This window comes from Bos indicus, chromosome 14 (assembly GCF_029378745.1).
Source record: "Bos indicus isolate NIAB-ARS_2022 breed Sahiwal x Tharparkar chromosome 14, NIAB-ARS_B.indTharparkar_mat_pri_1.0, whole genome shotgun sequence".
Classification (NCBI taxonomy): domain Eukaryota; kingdom Metazoa; phylum Chordata; class Mammalia; order Artiodactyla; family Bovidae; genus Bos; species Bos indicus.
The window spans coordinates 1,729,714-1,756,955 of NC_091773.1; the positions used below are offsets into that span (position 1 = coordinate 1,729,714).

The following is a 27,242-nucleotide window of genomic DNA, read 5'->3' on the forward strand; positions in this document are numbered from 1 at the left end:
CTCCACCTGACACATAGCAATGCGTCCCCATTCCATTCTCTGCTGTTTCTGTTTTAGGCCCTTCGTTTTGGGTTGAATTTGCTGTCACTTTCCGGGTTTTTGGAGTTGGAAAATGAGATCCCTGGTCTATAGCGTTTCTGTGTGATTGTATACGTTCTTATCCTGCCACGTCTGGTTTTGTTCTGTAATACTTTTCTTATCACATTTCCCAAATATTTTCTATTTTCTACTGGGAATGATGAGGGTGGGAAGTAGGGAGGGCATTGACATCTAGAATTGTGTTCTTAATTTGCAAACAACAGAAACGACTCTTTTCTTGCTTAATCCAGTTAGGAAAGGTACTCTGAGTTTCAAAATCCCTTCTGAATGCAAAATCTCCATCCTCCTTTAGCTCTCACGCATTTTTCCACGTTGAAGTTCACACGAGCTGATACGAACAGAGCCATTTCCACATCTCATTCTATTACCTCTTCAACTTCGGGCTGTACTTGTCATGTGTTTTATTTCTAAACGGGGTGAGAAGTCAGTGTATCTTGCAGTGGTAATCTCAGGCGGCCTTGACCTGCAGCAGCTTGAAGCAGGGCTTCAGTTACCGACCAGAGACTGAGGACGGACTGTGCAATGAGCACACGGAATCTGAGGCACTAGACCAGTGGCAGACAAAGGCTCGATCTAGAGTCAGCAAGCTTTGGCTACACTCCGCACCCTGGGGACCACCGCGCCTACTCTGCTTGATTGCGACCTAAACTCTGCAAAGCCAACAAAGATCTCTTCCAATGGGGGCTTGCAGTCCCACGGGGGGCACTTCAGAGAGTGCACTGGCACACTGGCAGCCACGGCAGTAATGTGGCCAAGGCCCTGTCAGTCTGGCCTGGCTGATCCAGCTGAGGAGCAGAGAACCCAGAAGACAGGGTCACTGGCAGGGAGTGGGAGGGTGGCCGGCAAGCCCCTTCTCAGTCAGAAAGGTGAGAGGTCCCTGCCCCACTCCATGGGGTCTGTGCTAGGGGCCCACATCCTTCTTTCCTCCAGGAACATGAGCTCCAAGGGTGGGGAAAGTCTGTGACAGGAGCGTGATTGTGGGTTCCCCACTCTCCCAGGGACCCAGCAGCCACACAGCTGGAGCCCTCCCTGTGCTTGTGCGATCCATAGTTTGGGGTCACGAGTTGTCTCACCCTCCCCTGGCAGCTTTCCCAGAAGGTGCATGCTACAGTCACTATTCCCATTTCCAGGGTGAGATGGATGCCCTGGGCTTCAGTCACCTCCCAGAACTTTCCCCTCCCCCTTGTTCAAAAGAGGGGCCTTTAAAATTCAACATTCTACACAAAGTGCATAACACTATGTGGACAGCTTTACGGATTTTCACCAAATGTACATAGCCCCTACCAGAATCCATCTCAGGAAACTGAACTGGGTGGAGAGCCCCAAATTCCTCCCCACATCCCTCTATTCAGGCAGTAGAAGCAGACCCGTGCAACTCTAAGAAGAAAGGGGCTGGGTTCCTGAGCCTATATGTGAGTTTGTCTGCTTTTGAACCACTAACAATGAAATCCTGCTTTGTGAGTTTTTGTTGCTGCCTTCTCTTCTCTACTGATGTTTGTGATATGAGTCCCTGTCTTTGTGTATGGTTGTATGTTCTTCATTCTCACAGTTGTATGCTCTGATGAAGACAGTTTATTGTTGGGCATTATTGGCGGACTTTAAGGCTGGTTCTGGTTGTAATTTACACCAAGTAGTGCTGCGGTGAACGTGCTTGTCCTTGTCTTGAGGTGTGGCCATGCGAGCATTTCAGGAGCTGAGTGCCCAGGAGTGGTAATCTGGGGGCTCAGATATGCTTAAGTATTGCTTTGGCAGAGGCTGTGGGAGACATTTCAACTGATTATACCTATTTGTACTCCTCAGGAGCCCACACACTTCAAAATCTCACCAACACATGGTGTGGTTGTCTTTGAATGTTTAATCATCCCTGTTGGGGTCATCATTTGCTCCAAGAGAAATTGTGTTCAGCCACTTCTCTTATATTTAGTACCCTCACAAATTTCCTATCTGGTAAACTGCCTTTATGCCTTTCTCTCAAATTTCTATTGGATGATCTGCTATTTTAGTTACCAGTTGCTAGGAAGAAGTTCTATATCCTGAATACCAGTTAAGGAGATAAGGGCTACATGCTTTCTCCTGGGTTTGCACTGTCTTGTCAGTAGAACAGCAGATGTTGTGAGTTTTTACATATTGTCATGTATCACTTTTTCTTATGTGACCAGCAATATTTTTTTTCAATTTTGTATATGCTTAATTTTCCAACGGACACCAGGATAGCATTGTACATTTTCCTTTTTCCTTTCTGAGGATTCATTGAGATCCACAAATGTCCTGAACTGCTTCTTTTGTGTGGTACCCGTGTATAATATCTCATCTATTCACCATTCGTCAAGGCACACAAGAACGTTTCCCCATGCCAAGGCAGGGGAAGCCTCATCAGAAAGCCTGTAATTGGATATTTGTGCTTTCTGACTTTGCTTTCTCCTCTATTGGTCTGTTTTTCAACCCTGAGCCAACACCATACTCTCTCAATAAGTGAGAAAATATAAATATCTTGGCAGTTGGGAGCTCAAGTCCTCCAGTACTTTTCTTCTCCCAGTATATTGCCTTGGCTACTCCTAGCCCTTTCCGTTTCTGAAACATCTGAATATTTGGAATCAACTTCACGCACATGCACAAACGGACACACACACAAACACACACACACACACACACACAGCACCTGTTTAGACTCTTACTGAAATTGCATTGAATTTGTAGATTTATCTTTACTCTTTTGGGACTTAGCATTCATAAACTTGGTTATCCTTCTATTGTTTCAAGGATTTAACTTCGATAGAAGACCTGGTACCTAGTTTTTCCAAAAGAGTCTGATAATTTCAGCCTACACTTGCATTGTGAGTCACCTCTGGTTCCCAGTGTTCTTCAGGTTTTAGTTCATTTCATCAGGAATGTGACGTTTATCACAGGAAGCCTACTCATCGCAGCCACTCATTTTCTTTATAAGATCAGTAACAGCTGATCGATGCCTCCCTTTCCATTTCTGATATTGGGAATGAGAATTTTTCTTTGTTGTCTCTTCTGTTTCACCAATACTTTGAATGCCTCCAGATAATCAACTTTGGCTTTGTGTGTTTACCTCCTATTCATTTCTCCTCTCCTCTTTGTATTTCCTTCATTTCTTTGGGTAGTTAATCTATGCTTATCTAACTTCCTGAATGGCAGCTGAGAAAATTTTCACCCTGTTCTCTCTTCTACGAGATGCCTGTATCGTGATATATTTTCACTAAGCACCTTTTCCGCTCCTTTCCCTGCACTTTTAACTTGCGATCACCTCACAATCCTTTAGACCTTACTGTTACCCAGTTTCCACTGGGGCCTCTCTTCTGTATAATTGGTTTAGGACTAGTTACCAAGAATTTGGGGATTTGCTGGTTCTCTCGAGTAATGATTCTCCCTCAGTTTCATTGTAACAGAGAAGGAACGCTAGTACTGTCAGTCATGGAGACTTGTGATGCTGGGGTATGTCACGGCATGAACCTGCCCCGCCACCCCTGCCCCTGCCCAGAGCTTCTGGAACCATCTCCCCGCTCCGTGTCCTCTAATACTTTCGGGCATCTACCTCCGCCAGACGAGACTACCTCTGACGAGACTGCCCCTGGGGGCGCTCTCACTTGCGACCGCAGCGAAACCTTCTGGAAGCCGCGCAAAGCCTGATGGGAGACGCCGCTCAGTACTTCCGGGTTGAGTCTGGTCGCGGAGCCTAATTGACTTCTCCTCACACACCTGCAGCTTCGTGTGGGTTCCCACTGGAGTTCGTGTCCTGGTAGGTTCCAGTAGGTTTAGACAAGACAAGGTTGGGGGCGGTTTGGGGATGGGGCAGAGGAAGAGGAAATCCCAAAGTCTGGCTGGGACACGGGTGTGGGGAAGTTTCCACAGTTCTTGGCAGGACGCGAGTATCTGGGAAGATTCCAGAAGGTCTTCGCAGAATAGGGAGGCTGAAGAAGGCTCCAAAAGGTCCTCCGGGACATGGGGTCTCAGGTGAGGTTAGGGAGGCCTGGGAAGGACAAGGTGCAAGGAGACGTTTCTAGAAGGTCTGGGCAGGACCCTGAAGGGTTGGCGGGGAGAGAGACGTGGAAGGTTCCCGAAGGTCTTCACAGACCACAGGGCTGGGGAAGGTTCCAAAGGCCTGGGCACAATGTGGCGGGGCGGGGAGCGGGGGTGGGGGGAGGCGGTGGTTTAGAAAACCTGGGCAGGAGATGGCAGGCGGGGTACAGCTGGATGGAGGAACAGATGGGAGGTGGCTAGAAGATTCCAAAAGTTCTAGGCAGGAGGTAGGGTGGTGGACCCAGAACTTCAGACTTGGACTCAGTCTCAGGTCAGTGTCTGCAGATTCTGTGGTTTGGCCCTTCCCTCGTGAAGCCGGGATGGCAGATGCAACTGTGACCATCCCCATCCGTTCTGACAGCATGCATCCCTCTACTGGGGTCCCATGGCTTCCCCTACCTACCTGGCAGCCTTTCCTGTGGGTATCCTTTCCACCACCACCTGGGCCATTCATCATCATCTTCTGGGGATGGGTGACGTGGGAACCCACACAGCATCTTCACCACTGAAAGCCACGTCCCACCAGGACCCCACCCAGCATCTCCGACCTTGAGGCTGGACGCTGCCCAACTCATATACCCGTCACCTGCAGAGTCCACATTGATTTAAATCACACCCCTAGGAGGATCAGGTATTTCCTGCTAAAAGCAATTCACAGGTATGACATTTCTGTTAGCTTTCTGTTAGTCAACACCATCAGTGGACGACCAGCACAGAGATTTAACCAGGTCATCACTTTCTTCGCCAAGCTAGTGGTACCAAAAGAAAAGGAAAATGACGTTATGGGATGCCACTGAACTTTGCCCTTTACAATCTTTTGTAATGTCTGGAGCTAAAATCGGGAGGGGGTGGTGTCACAATAATCCAGGATCCTGAGTAATCTCCAGGATCTTTTTTCCGGAGATTCTTTCAGATGATTTCTTTCCAGTTGGCGCCAAATAAGGTTCTTTATCACACTTTTCTTGGAGGGAACTCATCCACATGGTGTTATCAATGTAGCAACTCACTAAGTCATATCATTATCATTCTTGAGATCCACCACGCTCGATTTTTCACATATGCTGGCAAATTCAAACACCTCTGTGGGAAAACTCAATGTGTGATGAGTCCCATTTCCAAAGAATACAACTTTTGCCTGAATTGGGAGGTGTTAGCTAAGTTGGCCTCATAGACCAAGTCTCCCATGAGCTGTTTTTCTTCTTGGACAGTCTTTGCCATATCAGGGACAAGTGAAGCAATGCAAAAGGCCACCTGTTTTAATTCTCATTCATTTAATGATGTTCTTAATCCTTTTTCTACCCCCATAGAAGTTACTGTAGCTTGTAAGACTGTGACTAGCAATGTTAAAACATTCTAAATATCACTCCCAGCCCATTTAACCTATACGCTGCAGAAGCCTTAGATTTCTACACGCAGGGTTAGGCAGTCAAATTCTGGATCTTTAGTTTTTAACTGAGAAGGTGAATTAAGACTCTCGTTCAAATAGTTTCTGCCCTATGCCGTAATTCTCATAATGGGTTAAATCTGGGCTAAAAAAATGTAGAACACATTAAAAAAAAAAATTGGCCATGCCACCTGGCTGGCTGCATCTTAGTTACCTGATGAATAATTGTACGTGGGCCCATGGCAGTGAAAGCATGGAGTCCTAATGACTACCAACAGGGAATTCTCTGTAGAGCACATTTTAAATCCCTGGCATTTTATATAAATTATCTGAGGCAGTAATGTTGAAATATTTTACAGTGAGTGCAAGGATGTGTGTGTGTGTGTGTGTGTGTGTGTTCAGTTGTGTCCAACTCTGTTCGGTATAAGCAAGTGAAAGTGTTAATTGTTCAGTCATTGCTCTTTGTGATTCCATGGACTGCAGCCTGCCAGGCTCCTCTGTCCATGGAATTTTTCAGGCAAGAATACTGGAGTAGGTTGTTATTTCCTCCTCCAGGGGATCTTCCCAAGCCAGGATTGAACCTTTGTCTCTTGTGTCTCCTGCATTGGCAGGCAGTTCTTTACCACTGCGTCACCTGGGAAGCCCACCACCTTGTCCACCTTAACATTTTACTAGTTTTCCCATGTGTCTATCCATCTGTCTAACAATGCGTTATTCACTTTATCTTTTGGATTCCTTTCAAAGTTAACTACAGGCATCAGCGTTATCTCCCTATGAATTGTAGCAGTTTTACTTGTGTGATTCATGCTTTATACATCTTATCTAAAACGTCAACATCCAACATCTGTTGGATCATCAAAAAAGCAAAAGAAAAATATTTACTTTTGCTTAATTGACTATGCCAAAACCTTTGACTGTGTGGACCACAACAAACTCTGGAAAATTCTTAAAGATGTGGGAATACCAGACCACCTGACCTGCCTCTTGAGAAATCTGTATGCAGGTCAAGAAGCAACAGTTAGAACTGGACATGGAACAACAGACTGGTTCCACATTGGGAAAGGAGTACGTCAAGGCTGTATATTGTCACCCTGCTTATTTAATTTATTTGCACAGTACATCATGTGAAATGCCAGGCTGGATAAAGCACAAACTGGAATCAAGATTGCCGGGAGAAATATCAATAACCTCAGATACCCAGGTGACACCACCCTGGGTCAGGAAGACCCCTGGAGAAGGAAATGACTACCCACTGTAGTATTCTTGCCTGGAGAATTTCATGGAGAAGCCTGGAAGGCTACAGTCCATGGGAATCACAAAGAGTTGGACACAACTAAGTGACAAACACTTTCATTTTTCACTTTTCAAAGGGAAAGTCATGTTTATGTCTTTCTTTTTCTTTTTTGCATTTGGGGGCATCAGTTTTGCATCTGTTTGTTCCAAGGTCTCAGCATTATTTGTCACAGGAGAGGCCATTTCTTCAATGCATTTTTTTTGCTTGTCATCTTTGTCTAAAATCAGTCAGTCACACATGGGTAGGTCTACTTCTCGACTCTTTATTCCATTCTTCTGACTGTATGTCTAAGCTTTCTGCAGCATCATGCTGTCTTTGGTTATCATAGCTTTCTAGTAAGTCTCAAAATCAAGTAGTATAAGTCCTTGGCTCTTCTATTTCCAAATTATTTTGGCTATTCTAGGTCTTTCACTTTTCTACTTCAATTTTAGAATCCCAGTTGATTATTTCTACATTGAAAATATATCTCTGGGAAATTTGAGATTGTGCTAAATCTACAGATCAATTTAGGGAGAACTGACATCTTAGCAACAGTAAGTCTTCTGATCTGGGAACACAGTATATCATTCCACTTTTTTAGGGCTTGCTACTCTTCTGATTTCTGTTTACCTGGTGACATTGCAAATTCAGCTTTCTGATTTTCTCTTCTTGCTGTCGTTGTGTTTGTGGTTGCTAGAGTTAATACAGGTTCTCATTTGGCTTTCTAATTCCTAACCAGACAAACCAAAAAAGAGTCAATCAACAATATAAGTGTGTAAGGGCATAAGGCTGGCAGGCCTTGTGAGAGAGAGGGCTAGCCTCAGCACCGATCTGGGCAGTGAGGCTGGGCTGGGTGGTGCAGGGGTAGCCAAGCCTTCTTGTACCCTGGGGTCAGGCTGCACCAGTGAAGACCTGGCCATGGATGGAGAGGAAGATGAAGAGGGAAGAGGAAGGGCGGTAGCGCTGGGTGGGAGAGTACCCCATGGTGTCTCCTAAGAGAACAGGAGTTCAAATCAGGGGTGGGGGAAACCTGGTACTGCCTTGGGGGAGCTGCGGTAGGAACACTTGCCAAGCAAGTTTGCTGGGGCATGGGTGAATGAATGCAGAGTTCCAGGGAGTGATGGGGTCCCTGGGGACAGAGGGGACTTGGTGGTGGTGGTGACAGCCCCCCCCCAATCAGCATTGAGAGGCCACACCCAGCCCCTGGCCCATGGATGAGGAGAGGGTCTGCCCCGGTGACCAGTGGGGAGGGCCCTGAATGGTACTAGACCAACAGGGGTCAAATCTAACTCCAGAGTCAGAGCTGACCAAGGGGCCCTGCTTGTTCCTCATGTCCAGGACCAGGCATCACTGGAAATGATAACCCTCCTTGCTTTGCTTCTGGTCTTGGGCCTGCCACAGGTGGAGAGCAATCTCACCGTGTCTGGAAGACAAGGTCAGTTCTGGCCCTGAGCCTCCTGGGCTGGGAGGAGGAGGTCTGGAATGCCTGTGCAGACACAGGGTGGCCATGGCCCCAGGTGGGTCCAGGCAGGTGTAGCCCAGAGAATTCAGTGGGCAAGACAGCCTTAGGAGGGTGGTCAGCTGATATGGATACATAGTTGGGGAGCCTCTTGATGTGGGGTCCCCAAGGGCAGGCAGGGATGGCTGGTTTTATTGCCCAGCACCCAGCTCTCCCTGCCATGGCCCTGCCTTCCTGGGGATGGTGGGGCTGGAGGCCAAGCCTGAACCAGCCATCTTCAAGCCTTCTGGGGCTGTCTCTGAAAATGGAGAGCTGCTGGAGTGTGACCAGCTTCTTCCCTAGGAACAAGTCCTCCCCTGACACAGACCCCATAGTGGGCCACCTCGGCTCCTGGGTCAGGCAGGACACAGGGTCTCAGGCCAAGGAGTGTGGAGCCAGGCACTGGAGGCAGTGGGGTCAGCCAGGAAGGTGGGTGGACAGGGTGCATGGGTGCAGACTCCACAGCCATGGGGCTTCTTTCTCTAGAGCAGCTAATGTGAGGCGCCAGTGAGGTGTGGTGATGTGGGCATGTCCTGAGTGGGGGTTGGGGGAGGCAGGGACTCGGCTGTTTCCATATGACAGTGCATGTCTCCGGGCTGAGGCTCTGCGCTCGCCTGTGTTCATGCTATGGGTGTGGTGTGGGTCTGTGAGACACATCCAGTGGGCACACGAGAGAAGCCCAGAGAGGAGAGGAGGAGCTTGCAGGATAGGGGAGGCTGTGAGGCACCAGAAAGATGGATGGACCCAGGGCTCTGTCCTCACTCAGAGGAAGGAGAGGATGGCAGGTGTTGCTCTGATGGGATCTGAGAGCTGCCACATTCCGCTTTCTTTTTATTCCTCCTTTCAGATGCTGTCCTGAGGTGTCACGTTTGTGAGAAGGAGAACAGTTTTGAATGCCAAGGGCCAGAAAACTGTGACAATGGCTCTACATACTGTATCTCTGCCGCCGTGAGTAAGTGTCCTGGGTCCCAGTGGGGCTCCACACACAGGTCAGTAGAATGCTTTCAGGACTTAGGGCCTGTCGAGTTTTCCTCAATAAAGAATAACTAACATAAAAATGATCCTTTTTTTAAATTTGAAGAGCAAAGTCCTGTGAAGCCAGGAGTGCCAGCAGGCCATTGAGGAGACTCAGCTTACATAAGTAACCCCAGAGCCGATGCAGGGTGGCACGCAGCAACCGCTGGCCAGACTGAAATACTGAGGTGCAGGGAGAAAGTAAAGGAGAGTTCTTTTCATTCACTTCTAGGTGAGCAGTTGAGCCTTAATGACTTCAATGTCTGACCAAGAATAGCTTTTACAAAAGATGTATATAATCAGGGCTTAAAATATGTCCTGAAAAGAGGATGCATGCTTTAAAACATTTGGAGACCACTGCTCTGCCATCTGTAACTCCCCCAAGCACTTCTGGCCTCATGAAGAACTCTCTCCCGAGGGTGACTTTGAAGGCCCTGGCATGACCCAACAGTGGCCTTGTCTGGCCTGGAGAATTCACTTTCCATTCATCAGCCACTTCTGGGGCTTCCATGTTCCAAGAAGCGTGTGGGCTACTGAGTCAGTCGAGGCATAAGCCCCACTGCAGCCTCACCTGGACTTGATAACTTAGTGTGGAAAGATGACTGCGCAGTGAAATATGGGAGGAGGTGAAGTCAGAAGACAGGTCATGCCCCCAGTGCTGGCCGTGCCGGCAGTAGGCTCACAGTCACAGCAGTTACACCCAGGCCGCAGGAGTGGCTCCTTGAGAGGCCAGCTCCAAGCCCTGGGCAGTGGCCAGGATGGCCAGGTGCCCCTTGCTCCTGTGTGTCTCGTCTGTGGTCACAAAGGCTTGAGCAACCATGTTTGAGAAGTTGAGGCCCAGGGAACCTATGCGTTCCCAAATGGAGACTGCCAGGCTCAAGTGCAGACAGGTGTGTGCAGACAGGTCAGAGATGGTGGCATCTGATGCCACGCCACCCCCAAAAGCAGCTCTGAACACAAAGGCCTGACCCTCTTCCTTTGCAGTGACGGCTCCCAAATCCCTTTCAGGTGCCCTCTTTGAGTGGGGCTCTGGTAAGGGGCAATAGAAGGGTCAGGGTTGGGCAGACTTCAGGCAGAAATGGTGTTGGCGTTGCTGCTTTCAATTCATGAGACCCCCATCTCTCTGTCCTGTTTCCCACTAGGAGTATTTCCACGGTTCTTCCTTATTTCCAAGCAGTGTGCACTGAACTGTGGGATGAATGAGGCATTTTCACAGGTGGCCAGGTCGTTCGTGCTCGTAAAGCCCACACCCTTTCTGTACCTGGCGTGCTGTACATCCAGCCTGTGCAACATCCAGAAACCAATCATCAGAGAAAACACAGAAGACGCTTACTTGAAGTTCATCAAGGGGCAGGGCAGGGGCAGCAGCTCCGGGCTGATGCCTTTCCTGACACTGGCTTCTGCGCCCCTGGGCCTCAGGCTGCCGTGACGAGGTCAACTGGCTGCAGGTGGTTGGGACTTGTTGCATTAAATTTGTTTTCCATCAATTAGCTCAGTGGTGTCTGACTTTGCAGGGACCTTGACGTGGGGTGGGGAGAATGAGCCCATCTGGCCCTGCCTCACAGGTTGAATTACCGCAGGGCCAAACCTTCCCCACAGCCATTTGTCTACACGCTGTTTCTCTTTGAAATCAAACCTTGTAACTGTTTATTGCTGACAATCACTCTGGACTCCTCTTCACCTTGGGGGGCCTTGGTATTGATGGAGGGCAGGGCCTGAGGCCCACCCATGAAGAGTAGACCTCAGACACTTCTGACCTTTGGGGGGGCCCAGGGTCAGTGGGGGAGACAGAATGATTTGGGCATAAGGTGTCTCTGGAGTGAAAGAAATACTGCTCAGTGTGGGGTAGTAGGACCCCCTCCTGATTACAGCCCTCTTCTGACAGGGGAGGCCCCTTGGCTTCTCTCCTTCAGCTCTTGCTTCCAGACTCCAAGAGACAGAAGAGGAGAAATTCTGTTGAGTAAGCATGGATTTCCCCCACCAACCGGCATAGGTGTGTGGACTCACAGATTCTTGCACGTGCGTTTGTCCAGCATCTGAAGCTTGGGCAGGCACACAGCAGCGCTGCTGCTGACGCTCCAGCCTTTGTCCAGTCTCTGTTTGAGATGTAGCCGTGCACAGACAGCCAGAGAGTTGAGCCACAGTTCTGCACAAAACAAATGCTCTCTCCCCTGTGGCCCCGACTGGGTGCTAGGGTGGGTGCAGCCCCATCTGCAGCTCTCCTGCTTCCCCCTCCCTCCCATACTCTGGCCCGCCTCACCCAGTCTGACTCAGGGAATGCTGTTTGGGGCATCCTGGAAACCTTCCAGAGAGTCTCAATGGCCCCAGAAGGGGGTACTGTGGGGCAGGCAGGGAGCAGGGCTGTCTCTGTCACATCTAGAGCCTCTGAACCAGAAGGGCCCCCGAGTGCTGGCCAGTGACTCCACAGCTGACAGTTTCCAGTTTCTGTTCGGCTCCTGCTCTGTGCGTGTCCCTTTAGCGTAGGCATTGCACTCCCGCCTTCCTGCTCATGCCCTGTCCAGAAGCGGCATTCCTAGGACTCCCCACTCTCAGCCTAGGACAAGACTTTAAGTAGGATCCCTTTTGTTAAGGCAGGCAAGAGATGCAAGAGGTCAACTATTCAAAAGTTGCCATGGCAACTGGACACTGGCATCTCTTCACCAGGAGGATGGTTAGCGCAGTGTAAGATGACTAGGACATCAAGACCCATGGACAGGGAGAATTCCCTAGGTTTCGATCTGGTGGGTCTTTGGTGATCTGATGAAGAGTACTTTCAATGATTAAATGATGAGAGATATCAGATTATTGCAGGATGAGGAGTTCAAGTGAATTGGGGAAAATGCTGTCACCAGATAGATACACTTTCTAGAAGTCACTATGGAAGGAAGAAGTTTTAAGAGGATAGTGTTTAGAAAAAACAGATCACGGATCAACATCGATGCCACACCAAGAATGTAAAGACTTGGGAATCTTTATCTGTGAAGAGCAGGGAGCCAGTTGAGTGAAGGACAGGCAACGGGGGCCCAGCTGGTGCAGACAGAATGGAACAGGATCCAAAGCAGAGGCTGCAACCCCAGCAGGAGAGCAAACACTTCTGTGAGCGAGTAGAGGGACAAGTAGGAGTGCACAGAAAGCTCACATGTTGGAAGCAGCCAGGAAATGAAAGAATTCATTCCCAAACAGTCACATATTCTCTGTGAAGCTGAAGACAGGGGTGTCTGCTAAAGAGTGAGCGCACAGACGAGCTGGGCATGATGTCAGCTTGGAATAGGCCCTGAAGGCAAGAGAGAGAGAAGGTCATGGCTGAGACCATGCAGAGACCCAGAAAAGCTTGCTGGCAAGAGGACCCAGGAGCAGTCCCAGAATAGGAGCTGAAATGGCAGGGCCTCTAGTGGCTCAGTTGGGAGACCCGGGTTCAATCCCTGGGTCCAGAAGATGCCCTGGAGAAGGAAATGGCAACACACTCCACTATTCTTGCCTAGAAAATTTCAAGGACAGAGGAGACTGGTGGGCTACCCTCCATGGGGTCACAAGGAGTCAGGTACAACTGGGTGATGAACATTTTCTATGAGGTCTAGGTGTTCACCAATCCAAGGTCACAAGGGCAAGAGGGAACTACACTTGGGTTCAAGAGAGCAACTGAGGAACAAACGATCTGTCAAAACTTAGCTGGAGAGAGGCGGGCAAACCAAGGTGAGCAGGGCCAGGCCAGGCCTGGACGGCTACATGGAGGTAGACAGCAGAATGTTGGCCAGAGCTGACAGAAGGGCCTGAGAGGAAGAGGCTTACAGTGCCCTGGAGACGTCAAAGCTTCATTCAGAGAGAGGGAGAGCTCACGTGAGGGGGAGGAAACGTGTTACTCTAAGTGGCATTGCTAAGGTGGCCACTGTGCTCTTTAAGAGCAAGTGTGATGCAAGTGACAGAAAACTGCAAACAAGGGGGTCTCAGCAAGAGTAGCAAGTGTTTCTTTCTTGTTCGTGTAAACAAAGCGCAGTGCTCAGCAGCCCAGAGCTGTGTCGCGGGGGAGCAAGCTCCACCTGGTGAGCGCTGCAGCAGCGCAGAGCACATGCTCTAGAGGGGACGAAACTGAGGGGCTGTAAAAGCAGCATTTTTTGTTCAAAGTGACAAGATACACATGCATGCCCAAACTATCACCTATATGTAGGCTTTAAAAACAAACAAAATGGAGAATTTGAGGGTCCACTTTAATTGAAAGCAGCTTTCTAGGGAGAAGGCAGCTTTCTAGCCTTTCAGAAGCTTTATGAGCTGCCAGTTCTTTGGACTACTGGACTTGATGGGCCCCAAGAAGACACGTGGAGGCGCTGGGGAGTACAGCCTTCAAACCTTGCCCCTCAAACCCAGCCAAGGACCTGTCTCCTGAGACACACGGAGCGACTCCCAAGTTCCACTCCAAAGCCTCCGTCTCTGAACGAGCACACCCACCTGTTGTCTGTCTCAAGCACATGGAGCACTCCTTCTAACTCACTCCTTTTAGAGGCCAAGCACATAACTGAAACTACAGCAAAACAAAAACAGTACAAGAAAGGAACATTAGAGGCCAACATACTTGTGAACAAAACCCAAAAACTGCCTAACTGGCTGTATTAAAATAATAACAGGTTATGACCAAGTACAATTTGCTCCAGAAATGTAAGAATGACTCAGTCTTAGAAAATGATGTCCAACAAGAAGTAAAGGATGATAACCACAGCATCATTAACATTCACTAATTGATCTTTTAAAAATGCTGTGACCCCTAGGAACAGAAAAAGTCAATAATTTAATAAAAGTTACCCACCAGAAAGCTCAAACACCATACTTTGTGGCGAAGCATTCAAATGCTCTCACATAATCCAAGGATGTGACGAGCCCACGCACCGTCCCAGCTAGTCAGACATGGTCAGCCTCGACAGTGGGGGCTCAGGCACATCATGAAGGAAGGACTGCAAAAACGCTTCTTCTCAGCAACAACCCTGTCAGCTAAAATCCCTCCTATTACAGACCAGTTAAAAATGTCGCGTGAAAAAAAAAATCTGAATACTTTTTAACTGTACACCAACCTAATGTGAACATTTCAGAAGAGGAAGAAAGGAAAGAAGGGGGGAAGGAAAGGAAATAAAATAATCTTTACCATATACAGTGAGCAAGGAGTGAAGCTGGCAGCTGCTTCAGCATATTTGCTCTTTTTCTATCACCGTGAGCCTCAGGTTGGGCAGCGGACAAGGCACTGGGTTTCCATGAGAGAGGAAGTGAAAGCAAAAGACATAAATGAGGCACTTCAGAGGGGATGTGCTCTAAATTAAATACTAAACTAGGGGAAAAGACTCTCTCTGCACAAGGAAACTTGTCTATGTCAGCATTGGCTCCACATGGAGAAAAACGTATGAAGAGAAGTTTTTCCTCAGAATTAGATACGGTCATTATCACTTGGGGCTTGTATTTCCACTACTGGTTTATTCCAATAAACCTAAGCCACAAGATAAATGTTAAGTGGTAATGGATGAGTTTCACCCTGTGATACCTACAAAAGCAAAGGAAAATCCTTTCTGAAGGAATACTCACTCAGCTCAGAAGTCATAGAGTCCCAGAGGTATTATCTCAATAAATATCTGCTAAAAATCAAAATTCACAAAAGACACAAGAACACAAGAAACAACAAGTAAGCAGAAGTGGATCACCAAAAGTTTCAAACGTTGGAAATCACAGGTCTGTAATACAAAATAAATTTGCTTTTAGAAATGAAAGAGCATAGAAAAGATGAGGAAAAGAACGACAGACTGTCAAAAATATTAGGCAAAAAATCAGGAAACTGCTGGGAGTGAGTGATGTAACCTCGGTAACCTTATACAAACTCAAGGGAGAAATTAAACAGTAGATCGCACACAGATGACGAGATGACAACACACTGGAATTTGAGCTGAACAAACGATTCCACTGCAACCAAGAGGTTAAAAGAGATGGGAAACACAGAGACGAAACTAGAAGACATGAAGAGTAAGAGAGAAGCTAATACAGAAAACAAGCAGGACTCCAGAAGAGGACAGAGAAAGCAGAGCACAGGCAGTGTTCAAACAAAGAGCAATGGGCGATTTTCCAAAAGCGATGCAACAGCATTCAGGTCAAGCAATCACAACAGGCCCGCTGCTCTGAGACACACTCAGAGCAAAACGTCCAGACTGCAAACCAAGAGAAAATTACAAAAGCCTCCAGAGAGAAAACACGCATCTGGAAGCGAACAGCAGTTATATCCTGCGCAGGCCACAGCTCTGGGAGGCAGAGGGCAAGGCAGTGGCAACTTCAAAGCGCTGAAAGAAAACAGCCAAAAAGTAACTTGGCCTTGAATACTAAAAGGCTGTTTACAATAAGTAAAAAATAAAATGGTTTACCACTGACTAGTAATTACTAAAGGAACTCCCCCAAAAGCATTAAGAGGAGTGAAAATAATCCCAGACAGCAAGACGGAATGCAAGAAAGAACCAATTTTTAAAAAACATGTTAATATGTGGTGCCATGGACTGTACTGTATCCCCACAAATTCCTGTGTTGAAGCCCTAATTCCTGGTGTGACTGTATGTGGAGGAAGGAAGTAAATAAGGCTAAGAGGTCATAATGGTTGGGCCTTGATACAAAAGAATGAATATCCTTAGAAGATGAGACTCCAGAGAGCTCTCTCTCTCTCTCTGCCACGTGAGGACATGGCAAGAAGGCCACCATCTGCAAGCCAGGACGAGGGCTCTTGCCAGAAAATGAATCATCTGGTACCTCGATCTTGAACGTGCAGCCTACACAACTCTGAGAAACAAGTGTCTGCTCTTTAATCCCCCTAGTTCACGATGTTTTGTTGTAGCAGCTGGAGCAGACTAAGACATGTAAAGTGAAAGTCGCTCAGTCCTGTCTGACTCTTTGCAACCCCAGGGACTATACAGTCCATGGAATTCTCCAGGCCAGAATACTGGGGTGGGTAGCCTTTCCCTTCTCCAGGGGATCTTCCCATCCCAGGGATTGAACCCAGGTCTCCAACCCAGGTCTCCTGCATTGCAGGCAGATTCTTTACCAGCTGAGCCACCAGGGAAGCCCAATTGTGGATAAAGCCAAATAACACTAACAAGATAGCCCCAAAATAATATTTTCTCATTTGGAAGGTTAAAGAAAATAAGGCCATACTGGATACAAATGGTGTGAAAAGGCATGATTAACAATGAAATGTTCTCTGGTTTCTATGTGGTTCACAGAGAAATCAGAGATGGCCATAGGCATAAAGGGTCAATGCCAAAGTGTCACAGAAATGGAGTTTGCTACCTTCTACCTAGCAATAGAAAAAAGAAACCAATACTTGAGAGAAAATGGATAGAAGAAATTTAAAGGTACTAAATAATAGGTGATAGAAATGCATCTGTATGCCTTAACAATCACAATAAATCAAATCACCAGCTCAGAGACAGACTATCAGATTGAAGTTTTTGTTTTAATCCAGAAAAATACTCAAAACAAAAGACCACAGAAAAATTCATCATAAAAGACAGAAGAAGATACAGTAGACTTAAACTATCCATGTTAAACAAACAGACTTTAAGGCAAAAATCACTAACAGACATAAATAACAAAATGTTCAACTTACCAGAAAAAGGTTTTTAACAAATTAAAATTTATGTGTATCTAATGTAAGTGCTCCAAAATACATAAAGTAAAAAGTGTTAGAACAAGGAGAAACGGACAAAACCAGCAACAAAGTGGAATATTTAGACACACTTCTCCCAACAAGAGACAGACCTGAGGGCAGAAGTTGAGTAAAAACACTGAACAACGCAATTAACATGCCTTGAGCTCTGCACCCAGCAGTCAGTGCAGGCGCTCTGCTGAAAAACAAGACCCCGAATGAAAAATGTCAAGTCCTGCGAACTGGACAGTTAAAGTCTCCACAAAAAACAAAACGATACACAACAGAACACCGGGATAAAGCTATAGCATCTTCCAGGGGGAAAACTGACAAGCATTTTAAAACCTCAATTTTTATAATAGAAGAACATCAGAAAATCAAGGAATTACACATTCCATTTTGAAAGTTAAAAAATAGTAATGAGACAATAATGAAGTGGCAAAAATTAATGAAATAAGAATCTAGAGTATGACAGAAAGGACCAAGAGCTGAATTAGCAGCATTTGAAATAAAAGCAAAGATAGGGATTTCAGTAATGGAGAAGAGCAGTAGGTAGAAAACATCAGACTGAACACTGTACCACTTTTAAAGAATGGAAAGAGCTTGATAACTGGGCCATGGTGAAGGGTCCAACATGCTTGAATGCAGATGTAAATGTGGACTCCATTTTTTAACCAATACTTTGCCATGTAACTTTGCAGCCCCATCAACCAAAGGCTGGATTTATTTCCTTTGACTTGACTTGGGGCTCAAACTTCTAATTTGTTAAGGTCTGCTTTCTTATTTATGCCTCTATCACCATCATGAATGGGGCTTCCCAGGTGGCACGGGTGGTAAAGAACCCGCCTGCCAGTGCAGAAGACACAAGAGATGCGGGTTCAATCCCTGGGTTGGGAAGATTCCTTGGAGGAGGGCATGGCAACCCCACTCCAGTATTCTTGCCTGGAGAATCCCATGGACAGAGGAGCCTGGCCAGCTACAGTCCATGGAGTCACAAAAAGTCGGACACGACTGAGCAACTTAGCATGTATGCACAAATGTACCATCATGAGGAGAAACTGCTCATTATAACCCTCGTAGTGGAAGGATGAGAGACACATATGGCTGAATCATCTCAGCTGAGCCCAGTTCTGAATGAGAAGCACAGCTACCCTCTGGGCCCAGCCTACCCTCAGATGCACAGATGAGACTGTCAGTGCTTTAACTCTGAGAACTTTGGAGCCTCTGGTGACACAGCAGCAGCTGAGACAATGTGGATCCATTAAGTGGAAAAGAAAGAGAACGGGTCAGACACAACATTTCAAGATTCAGGAGCTAAAACTTTCCCAAAACTGATTACATATCACTCCATAGATTTAAGAAACTCTTTACAAAATTGAAGTAGGATCAAGAAAAATCATATCTATGCACATCGTAGTGAAACTAATGAACACCAAGAATAAAAGGAAAATCTGAAGAGCAGCCAGACAAAATAGCCACAAAATAAGAGTTCCAAAACAGAAAGTAAGCAATGAAAGGGGACAATGCAATGACACCGTCAAAACACTGGCAAAAAATAGCTACCAATCTAGAAGCAAAAATACTGCTCAAAATTCAAAGGTGAGAAATGAAATATTTCCTGCCATATCAGTAACCAATGACGCCCCAGCCACCAGGGACTGCAGCCATCGTGCATGGTGAGCTGGTGAGCTCTGAGGAAGCTCAAGGTGTGGACACAGGGCACTGGCCTCAGGCAGCTGAGATGCATATGAAAGTAATGATTCCGGTGAGCCCAGGCTCCTGCATCTTCCCATACATAATAAAACACTAAACTCCTTAATTTGGGATATTTAAAAAATTATTTTAATTAATAATAATCTTTTGATGTTCAGACTAACTGCCCTTTGCTGCAAAACTTCTAATAACCTGACTCCTCCCTGCATCCCCTCGCAGCGGTCTCTCAGGGTTACTTGAGATGCTCTCTCCTGCAAAGTCCTAAAACTTCCCACAGAATAAAATATAACTCTCAACTTTTAGGTTGTGAATATTTTTTGGTAAGTCCGCAAAGGTTAACAGCAAATTCAATGAAACAAAAATCTCAAAGAACTTATCCCCAGCGGACCACATTAAATACACACACACACACACACACACACACACACACACGAAAGAGCTAGAAAAATGATCTCAAACGTAAGCCCAGAAATGCAGAGAAAAAAGAAAGAAAAGCAGCAAATGTGAGTCAATCTAAATGAATACTGAAACAGTAATAATGAGGTCTTGGGGTGTCACTACATATAAAGAACTACATACATCGTTAACCCAATGATATCAATAGTGTAGAGAGTTGCCTATGGCAGGAGCGGCACAGAGGTCAGCGAGAAACCAATACACGGGGCCAGTGCTCCGAGAGGCGGTAAACACGACACCAGACGAGCCTCGCTGCGTTCCAAAGACACCTTTACTTTTGGTCAATGAAATCTGCATTTTATAGATTTCCACAAAAGATGCCCCGCCTCCCCCACCCCCGCGCCCCCACCGTTTACGTGTAGGAAAGACATTCTCAGCTCCCAGGTGCTGTAACACCAAGCGGCCTCAGGAAACCGGTAACACGCAGAAGCGCCAAGGAACGGGCCAGCTCACGGAGCTGACGAGACCCCCCTCCACGGGGAGAGTGGAGCCCGAGGCTTCCGGGCCAGCACAACCGCGGCCTCGTTAAGCAACTGCGGACGGAAACGCTCAAACCTGCGCAAAGGCCTCAGGCCCCAAACTCGGCAGACACGCTCTCGGCCCGGAACAGGCCAAACACAACCGGAATTACCGCGGAAGGAGTGTGTGCTCCCCCGGCACCAGCCCCACCGCTCCTTCTGGCGCCCCTAGCGGCCCAGCCCCGCTTGGCTGCACCAGGACGCTCCAGTGTGATCTCCAGACTTGGCGGTTGCGGGTAGGGGTGGAGGGTGGGCAGTGTCCTGGGCTGGTGCAGATGTTGGATCAGAAGCTAGTCACGGGCATAGGCTTCAAATAGTAAACGAAGGAAGGGTGGTAGAGCATCTAATGTCAGACAAAGGTGATTCCAACACAATATGCATTACTATAGTGGAGAGCTTTTCGTAATTACCAAAGGGTAAATCCGAGAGGCTGAAATGATTCTAAATGGATAAGCGTCTATTAACATAGCCACAAAATTTAAAGCAAACATCAACAGAAGCAAAAGACAAGTTGGTAGATTTCAGTACATTTTTCTTTGTGTAAGATAGAACAATTTCAGTTCAGTTCATTCATTCAGTCGTGCCTAACTCTGTGATCCCATGGAGTGCAGCATGCCAGGCATCCCTGTCCTTCACTATCTCCCGGAGCTTGTCAAACTCATGTCCACGGAGTCGGTGATTCCATCCAACCATCTCATCCTCTGTCATCGCCTTCTCCTCCTGCCGTCAATTTTCCCAGCATCAGGGTCTTTTCCAGTGAGTCAGTTCTTCGCATCAGGAGGCCAAAGTATTGGAGCTTCAGCTTCAGCATCAGTCCTTCCAATGAATATTCAGGGTTGACTTCCTTTAGGGTTGACTGGTTTGCTCTCCTTGTTGTCCAAAGGACTCTCAAGAGTCTCCTCCAACATCACAGTTCAAAAGCATCAATAGAACAAGGCAGGACATTAATAAAGCTATAGAATATTTGCACATCATGACTAACAGTCTTGACCTAGTAACTGTCAACTTCAATAATATAACAGCCAGATAGTTTACTGGCAAAAGCAAGTTTACTCAGGAACAGCAACAGAAATTTCGACTTCAGACAAGCAATCTGGTGCCGACCTTAAGCAAACCCACAGGACAAGGACGGAGAACTTGCTTTTATAGGAAAAAGGAGGAGATGGGCGGGGCCGCAATGATCACCGAAGAGTCCATTGGAGGAACTAAGAGTATGGTTGATGGAGGCTTCCCATTGGTTCCGCTGCTGCAGACTGGCTGAGTTGCATGCTGCGGAGAGGTGTCTTTTCTGCTGGAGAGTAAGCAGAGGTTAGTTCCTGTGGGGATGTAGGCCCCTTGTCTGTTCCCCTTGAAGTAAGTGATTATGCATGTATGGGGAGAGCTCCCCACTTCAGGTCTGTCCCAGCAACAACTTTAGCTGCTGCTGCTGCTAAGTCACTTCAGTCGTGTCCGACTCTGTGTGACCCCATAGACGGCAGCCCACCAGGTCCCCTGTCCCTGGGATTCTCCAGGCAAGAACACCGGAGTGTGTTGCCATTTCCTTCTCCAATGCATGAAAGTGAAAAGTGAAAGTCAAGTCGCTCAGACGTGTCCGACTCTTAGCGACCCCATGGACTGCAGCCCACCAGCCTCCTCCATGCATGGGATTTTCCGGGCAAGAGTACTGGAGTGGGTTGCCATTGCCTTCTCCTGAGATTTAATTCCACATAGCATATGTGAATTATTACATCCAACAAATAAACAATGTTGTCAAGGGACACGGAATAGTCACCAAACATTTGTCCATATGCTTGGGTGTAAAGCAATTCTCAACAATTTCAATGGATTGAAATCTGGAGTATGTATGTGTTTTACCATAGTGACATTAAATAAGAAACTAAGAACAAAAATTAAAATACTCCCAAATATTTGGAAATTGAGCAATACATTCTTGAATAGCCTAAGACTAAAAAAAAAATAATAATAGAAATTAGAAAATATTTATATTAAATTGCAATGTGTCTGACACATTATTATCTGTGGTATAGTGCTAAAGCCATGCTTATAAAGAGAAATTTGTGATCTGAAATCATATATTAATGGGGAAAATCTGAAAATCAGAGATCTGGGTATATATTTCAAGAATTAGAAAAAGAATAGCAATCCCCAAAGAAGTAGAAACAGACTAGTAAAATAGAAATGCACAAAAGAATAAAAATCAAAAGTTATTTCTTTGAAAAAATAATAAAACTGATAAACCCCTAGAAAGAATGATTATGACTAAGAGAAGACACAAATTATCAATGTAGGGAATAAAAATGATGACATTTCTACAGGTCCTATAAACATTAAAAAGATATGGAAAAAGGTACCATCTAGGACTAGGCAACGGAGAAGGCAATGGCACCCCACTCCAGTACTCTTGCCTGGAAAATCCCATGGATGGAGGAGCCTGGTAGGCTGCAGTCCATGGGGTCACTAAGAGTTGGATATGACTGAGCGATGTCACTTTCACTTTTCACTCTCATGCATTGGAGAAGGAAATGGCAACCCACTCCAGTGTTGTTGCCTGGAGAATCCCAGGGGCGGGGGAGCTTGGTGGGCTGCCGTCTATGGGGTCGCACAGAGTCGGACATGACTGAAGTGACTTAGCAGTAGCATGACTAGGCAAAGAGTTCTTAGAGTTGATACCAAAAGCAGTCCATAAAAGGAATGATTGATAAGGTGGGCTTCATTAAAATTAAAAACATGTTCTGCTAAAGTCTCTGTTAAGATGAAAAGAGAAACTACAGATGGAGAAAATATTTGCAAGCCATATATCCAACAAAATATCATCCAAAATTCTAAGGAACTCTCAAAACTCAACAATTTAAAAAATATCCAATTTGAAAATGGGCTAGAACACATGAACTGACATGTCACCAATAAGCAGATGTAGGTGGGAAATAAGCACATGAAAAGATGTTCAACATCACTATCCTTTATGAAAATGCAAGTTAAAGTCACAATGCCATAGCACCATACACATTTCAAAGGGGCTAAGGTTAAAAATAGTGACCGCACCAAATGCTGATAAGGATGCATAGAAACAGGATCATCCATACACTGCTGGCGAGAAGGTAACATGGCATCGCCATAGCGGGAAACGGGGAGACAGTCTGACAGCTTTTTCTAGGACTCAACATGCAACCACAAGACGACCTACACTGCACTCTAGAGCACTGAAGACATGTTCACAAGAAGACCCGTGGATACATGTTTATTGCAGCTCCGTTCAAAACAGCCCCAGACTGGGAACAACCCAGATGTCCTTCAAGGGGCAAGTGGTTAAACCGACTGTGGCCCATCCATGTCACGGAATACCTCTCAGCAATAAAAAGGAGCAGACCAGTGATACGGGCAACAGCATGCATGAACCTGAAGGGAACGATGCTGGGTGAAAAGCAACCCATCTCCCCCTCAGCCAATCTCATTATGGAGATTCGTCTGCATAATGATACAGACTTTCTCAAACCATCCAGAAGCCCAGGACTTCTTATAGGGAAATCTCACAGTAGAGTCCCCATGATCAGAAGGCAGCTGAGTCTTTGCAGCTGGTGATCAATGAACGAGTGAGTTGTATGTGGCGGGCTCTTGTCCTGAGCTCACCACTCACAGATCCACCAGTGAGAAGGGCACTCCCACCTTCTCCAGCCTACACATATTGAACACATATTGCAAGCTTGCCACAAGGGTAAAGCCCCAGAGCAAGCCAAGTCAGAAACCTTCTTCCTCTCCAGGACACTTTACAGGAAAAAGAAGTGGTTAGACCAGCACTGATCCTCGGGCTCTGGTGGCTCGCTCTGGGCTCTGCTTACCTTGTCAAATCTTTGAGAAACATACTCAGGGCTTCAGAAGGTGCGACAGAAAGCCCAAGGGCTGGGCTGGAAAGTTCTATGGCAGGGCTGCCTCCTCATGCACTGCCAGCTCCTCTGGACAGCTCTTTGTCCCCTTATGGCAAACGGAGGAAGACAGGATCATGGTCACCCCCCACAGGACCACTGGGACAAGTGGAACTTAAGAGACAAGGTTGTTTTGCAAGCAGAAGAACTGTGCACCCAACGGGAGTGCTGGTTTGTGTGTGGCTGGGGGGTGGGGGCAGGAGGAGAGCGGCGGTGAGCAGGGCTGGGGCTCTCCGACGGTCAGCACCGCGCTGAACCCAGGCCACTTCCACTCCACCCGCCCGCAGGTGCCTAGGGCAGGAAGGGTTGCTGCTGTGATGGAGGAACTGATTTTACGTTATTTAATTTGCATTAATTTGAGTTTAAATACCAGGAGATGTCAGGACATGATCCTAACAGATCTTAAGTGTCTGTGTCTTGCTGTTTGTTGCAGATTTTAAACTGAAACAAGCAAATACATTCATTGTGTCCTAATAGTTTAAACAGCAAGTTAAGTGCACAGCTTTCCCTGCTCATGGGGTCTCAGCAGCTCAGGAACGGTCTGAGGGACGCACTCGGCTCAGCTCCCGCTCGGGGAGGCTCTGCGAACTCAGCAGCCCAGGGCAGATCCAGCCACGGTTTCCTGAGTCCTCGGCTGCGGGCAGTCAAACAGACCTCTGGTCTGCTGTCTGGGTCTCCGGGGCCTCCCTGGTGGCTCCGTAATTCCTGGAATAATGATGAGCCTCAGGGCTGTGGTTGCAGGCTGCCGGTCAGCTCTGGGTCAGGTGCCGAAGGCCCCCCAGAAGCAGACCAGAGAGGAGGGCTGAGGGCTGATGGTTTCTTCTGGAGGGGATGGCACGTCTCCAGGGCAGGCAGGGAGGGAGGGCGCCATCCAGCTGTGCTGCCGCCCACACAGGCAGGCCACACACTGTCCCGGGCGCCCGAGATCCTCAGAATCGTCCCAGCTGGGCAAGGGGGTGGGGATGCAGGCTCCCAACCCCAGGGGCCGTAGTTGGGGCCTCAGAGACTGAGGAGGGGAGATGCGGTCCAGGCCAGGAAGTGCCGACCAGGCCTGGGAACCTCAGGCACAGCTGTGGGTGCTGCTGTGGGTGCAGCTCTTCCAGGGCTGGCCAGGTGGGACTCCTTGGTGAGAACGAGAGCGAAGCAGGAAGCCTGCTTAAGGCCCCACTGCTGAGGGCCCGCAGCTGCAGTCAGGCCTCTGGGCTGCTGCCCCTGCCACATGCAGACCCCTCTCTAGATCTTCTCCGCTCCCTGGGACTGTGCGGAGTGTGTTCGGAGACACAGGGGCCAAGGCTGGGCACAGTGCCCAGCGTGTAGGAGGCACATAAACAGATATTTGTGGGATGAGTGAATAAATGCATGACTACAGTGTGCAGTGGCCCTCACTGTCTCCAGCTTACCTGTCCTCCCTGACCTGTCTCCCAGCTGTAGACTGAGAAGAGCTGCCAGGGTCCTGGTGGCCGGGGGGTGCCAAGGCCCTGCGTGCCCAGCATCTAGACCTCTGCAGCAGAACCAGCAAGGTGGTGCCGCCCTTGGGGGGGCCAGCGGGCTTCTCCAGGCCCAGGTGCGGTCCTGCAGGAGCCGCCTGCCCCACAGTGACGTGGGCCATCCAGGTAGCAGGCCCCAAGATGGGCACAGCAGGCAGAGGAAGGCAGAGGGGGTCCAGTGGTGGTGTGAACTGCGTGGGGTGGAGCTAGGAGCAGGACCCTCGCCAGCCGAGAGGGCATCTGAACGCTGGGGAGGAAGATCCTCAGGGCAGCGTTAAAGACACAAGGTTCTCCTCCTGGCATCCTCCAAGCTGGGGACAGACAGGTGGCAACCCTGTGCCCACTCTGCCATGTCGGTGCCCATTCAAGACCCTCCCCCACCTGGGAAGGGGCACGAGCTGAAGGTCTGGACCTGGCAGAGACAGCCCACTCCCTGGACAAGTGTGGCCTCAGCTATCCCCTGCATCCTCACGTGGATGGGGAGTGTGGCCCTGGAGCCATCCTGCTCCTGCCCCTAGGTGGCCTCACCCTCTGGAGTCCCAGAAGCCTGACAAGAAGTATGCTCCAGGCCAGCCCCAAGACGCCCTCAGAGGGGTCTTCTGAGACGGGAGAGAGATCAAAGGCCCCAATGAAAGTAACAACCTTTTGCTTTCTCTTCCCTTATCTTGTTTTAAACAGCTGCTGCTCATCAATCACCACTTTCGCTTCTGTGATCTTGCTTGCTTGTTGCAGGGGAGGGATCTGAGCTTTTTGAGCTAGAAGTTTCTGGTGTATAAAAGACACCCAGAACAAAGCCAGGACACTCAGCCTTTGGAAGTAACTCTGCCGAGCGGGCACCGGTGCTGAATAAACCCTGCTGTTCTGTGCCGGGGTCCAGCCCCGGCTGATCCAGGGTATTCGAAGCGGGGATGGCGTCGACAACTTATTTATTTAAATATTTTATCAAAGATATAAAGAGTAATAGGATGAGGATAGCTCAGTGAGAAAATTTAGTGGAGAAAAGAGGCTGAATAAAATTCCAAAGCAGGGAATTTACGTCACCTATGAAGGCCGCAGGCGTCCTCCCGTTCTCCCAAAGGAGAGGAGATACTAAGGCCTCCCCGGTCGGATCTTAGAAGCCCAGGCAAAATTAGTAGGCTTGACGAGCTTCCCCGCCTCAGATGAAAAATTCAGCTAGAAGGTGAAAGAAAGAACGACATGGGGAGACCAAGTTTCGGTGAACAAGGCCCGCACTTTATTTTCCAAAATAGTTTTTTATACCTTAAGTTGTGCATAGAGGATAATGGGGGAAGGGGTGGAGTCATGCAAGGACAGCAGTTCCTGGTTCTAATCAAAGCCAGGCTTTCAAACTTATCATATGCAAAAGTTCAGGTGATTTACATCATCTTCTGGCCAGGAGGCCTGTTAACATTTTAAGGAACTTATTTTTCTCTAAAGGTGATTATTCCAAAGTCAGGCACCAGCCTCCAAAAAAGCATTGGACAAAGCTGCATTCCTATAGGGCAAAGGTGAGGTGGGCTCAATCAAGAAAAGAATTAACTCAAGGGTCCAAGGTTATAAACATTGAGGCTACTACTTACATTTCTATATATATCAATTATATCAATCAATACACCGCCAAGGACACAGTAGGTAAGGGGTATGGAGACTTAGCAGCAAACATTGGCTCAATAAGTGAAAAACCCCTCACCAATACAATTTCTAATCAATCTTTTAACTACTCAAAGGAATCTGTGTTTAGACAGTTTAGAACATCTCATGCCTCTCACAGTTGGGAGGCTCTGAACAATCACATGTGGCCAGAAAAACCTATTCAGGCAGGCTAGAGCATTTCCAAAGGAGTTTGTAGGTTGAAACACTGTCAGACCCAGGAATTATTAACTGGAGCTGTAAGCTAACTCTTTTTTCAGAGAGAGGTAGTGGGGGACAGCCCCCCGTAAAGTCAGAGGTGTAGGTGAAAGCACAAAGCAGAAAGTAGGCAGACTCTGGTTTTGGGGGTAGATGCTCGAGAATTTTCAGGGGGACTCCTGAGGCTCGATCCCGCCTTTGCGTATGCCGAGCCTCCTTCCTCGTGACCTTTGCCATGGGCGGAGCTCGCTCCCCACAGTTCTGCATCTTTGAGTGCCGCTTGTCTCTTTCCGACGCCACGGTTTCTATAACACTCCCAGTCCTGAACTGG

The 27,242-nt window shown here is 47.7% G+C and overlaps 1 protein-coding gene across 3 annotated transcripts; it reads left to right on the top strand.

Annotated features, from left to right (window-relative positions):
• The first annotated feature begins 3,615 nt into the window (after window positions 1–3,615).
• On the top strand, window positions 3,616–10,800 carry LY6K (lymphocyte antigen 6 family member K). 3 transcript variants are annotated; one of them, XM_070802310.1, is made up of 5 exons: window positions 3,616–3,862; window positions 4,670–4,801; window positions 8,139–8,235; window positions 9,146–9,250; window positions 10,455–10,800. In XM_070802310.1, exons 3-5 carry the CDS (start codon window positions 8,157–8,159, stop codon window positions 10,739–10,741), a joined length of 471 nt encoding a protein of 156 aa, XP_070658411.1. In that variant the 5' UTR covers window positions 3,616–3,862; window positions 4,670–4,801; window positions 8,139–8,156; the 3' UTR covers window positions 10,742–10,800. The 3 variants fall into 3 exon arrangements, with proteins under 3 accessions (XP_070658411.1, XP_070658410.1, XP_070658412.1); XM_070802309.1 differs by lacking the exon at window positions 4,670–4,801 and having other exon boundaries at window positions 3,621–3,862; XM_070802311.1 differs by lacking the exon at window positions 3,616–3,862 and having other exon boundaries at window positions 4,458–4,801.
• The last annotated feature ends 16,442 nt before the right edge of the window (window positions 10,801–27,242 follow it).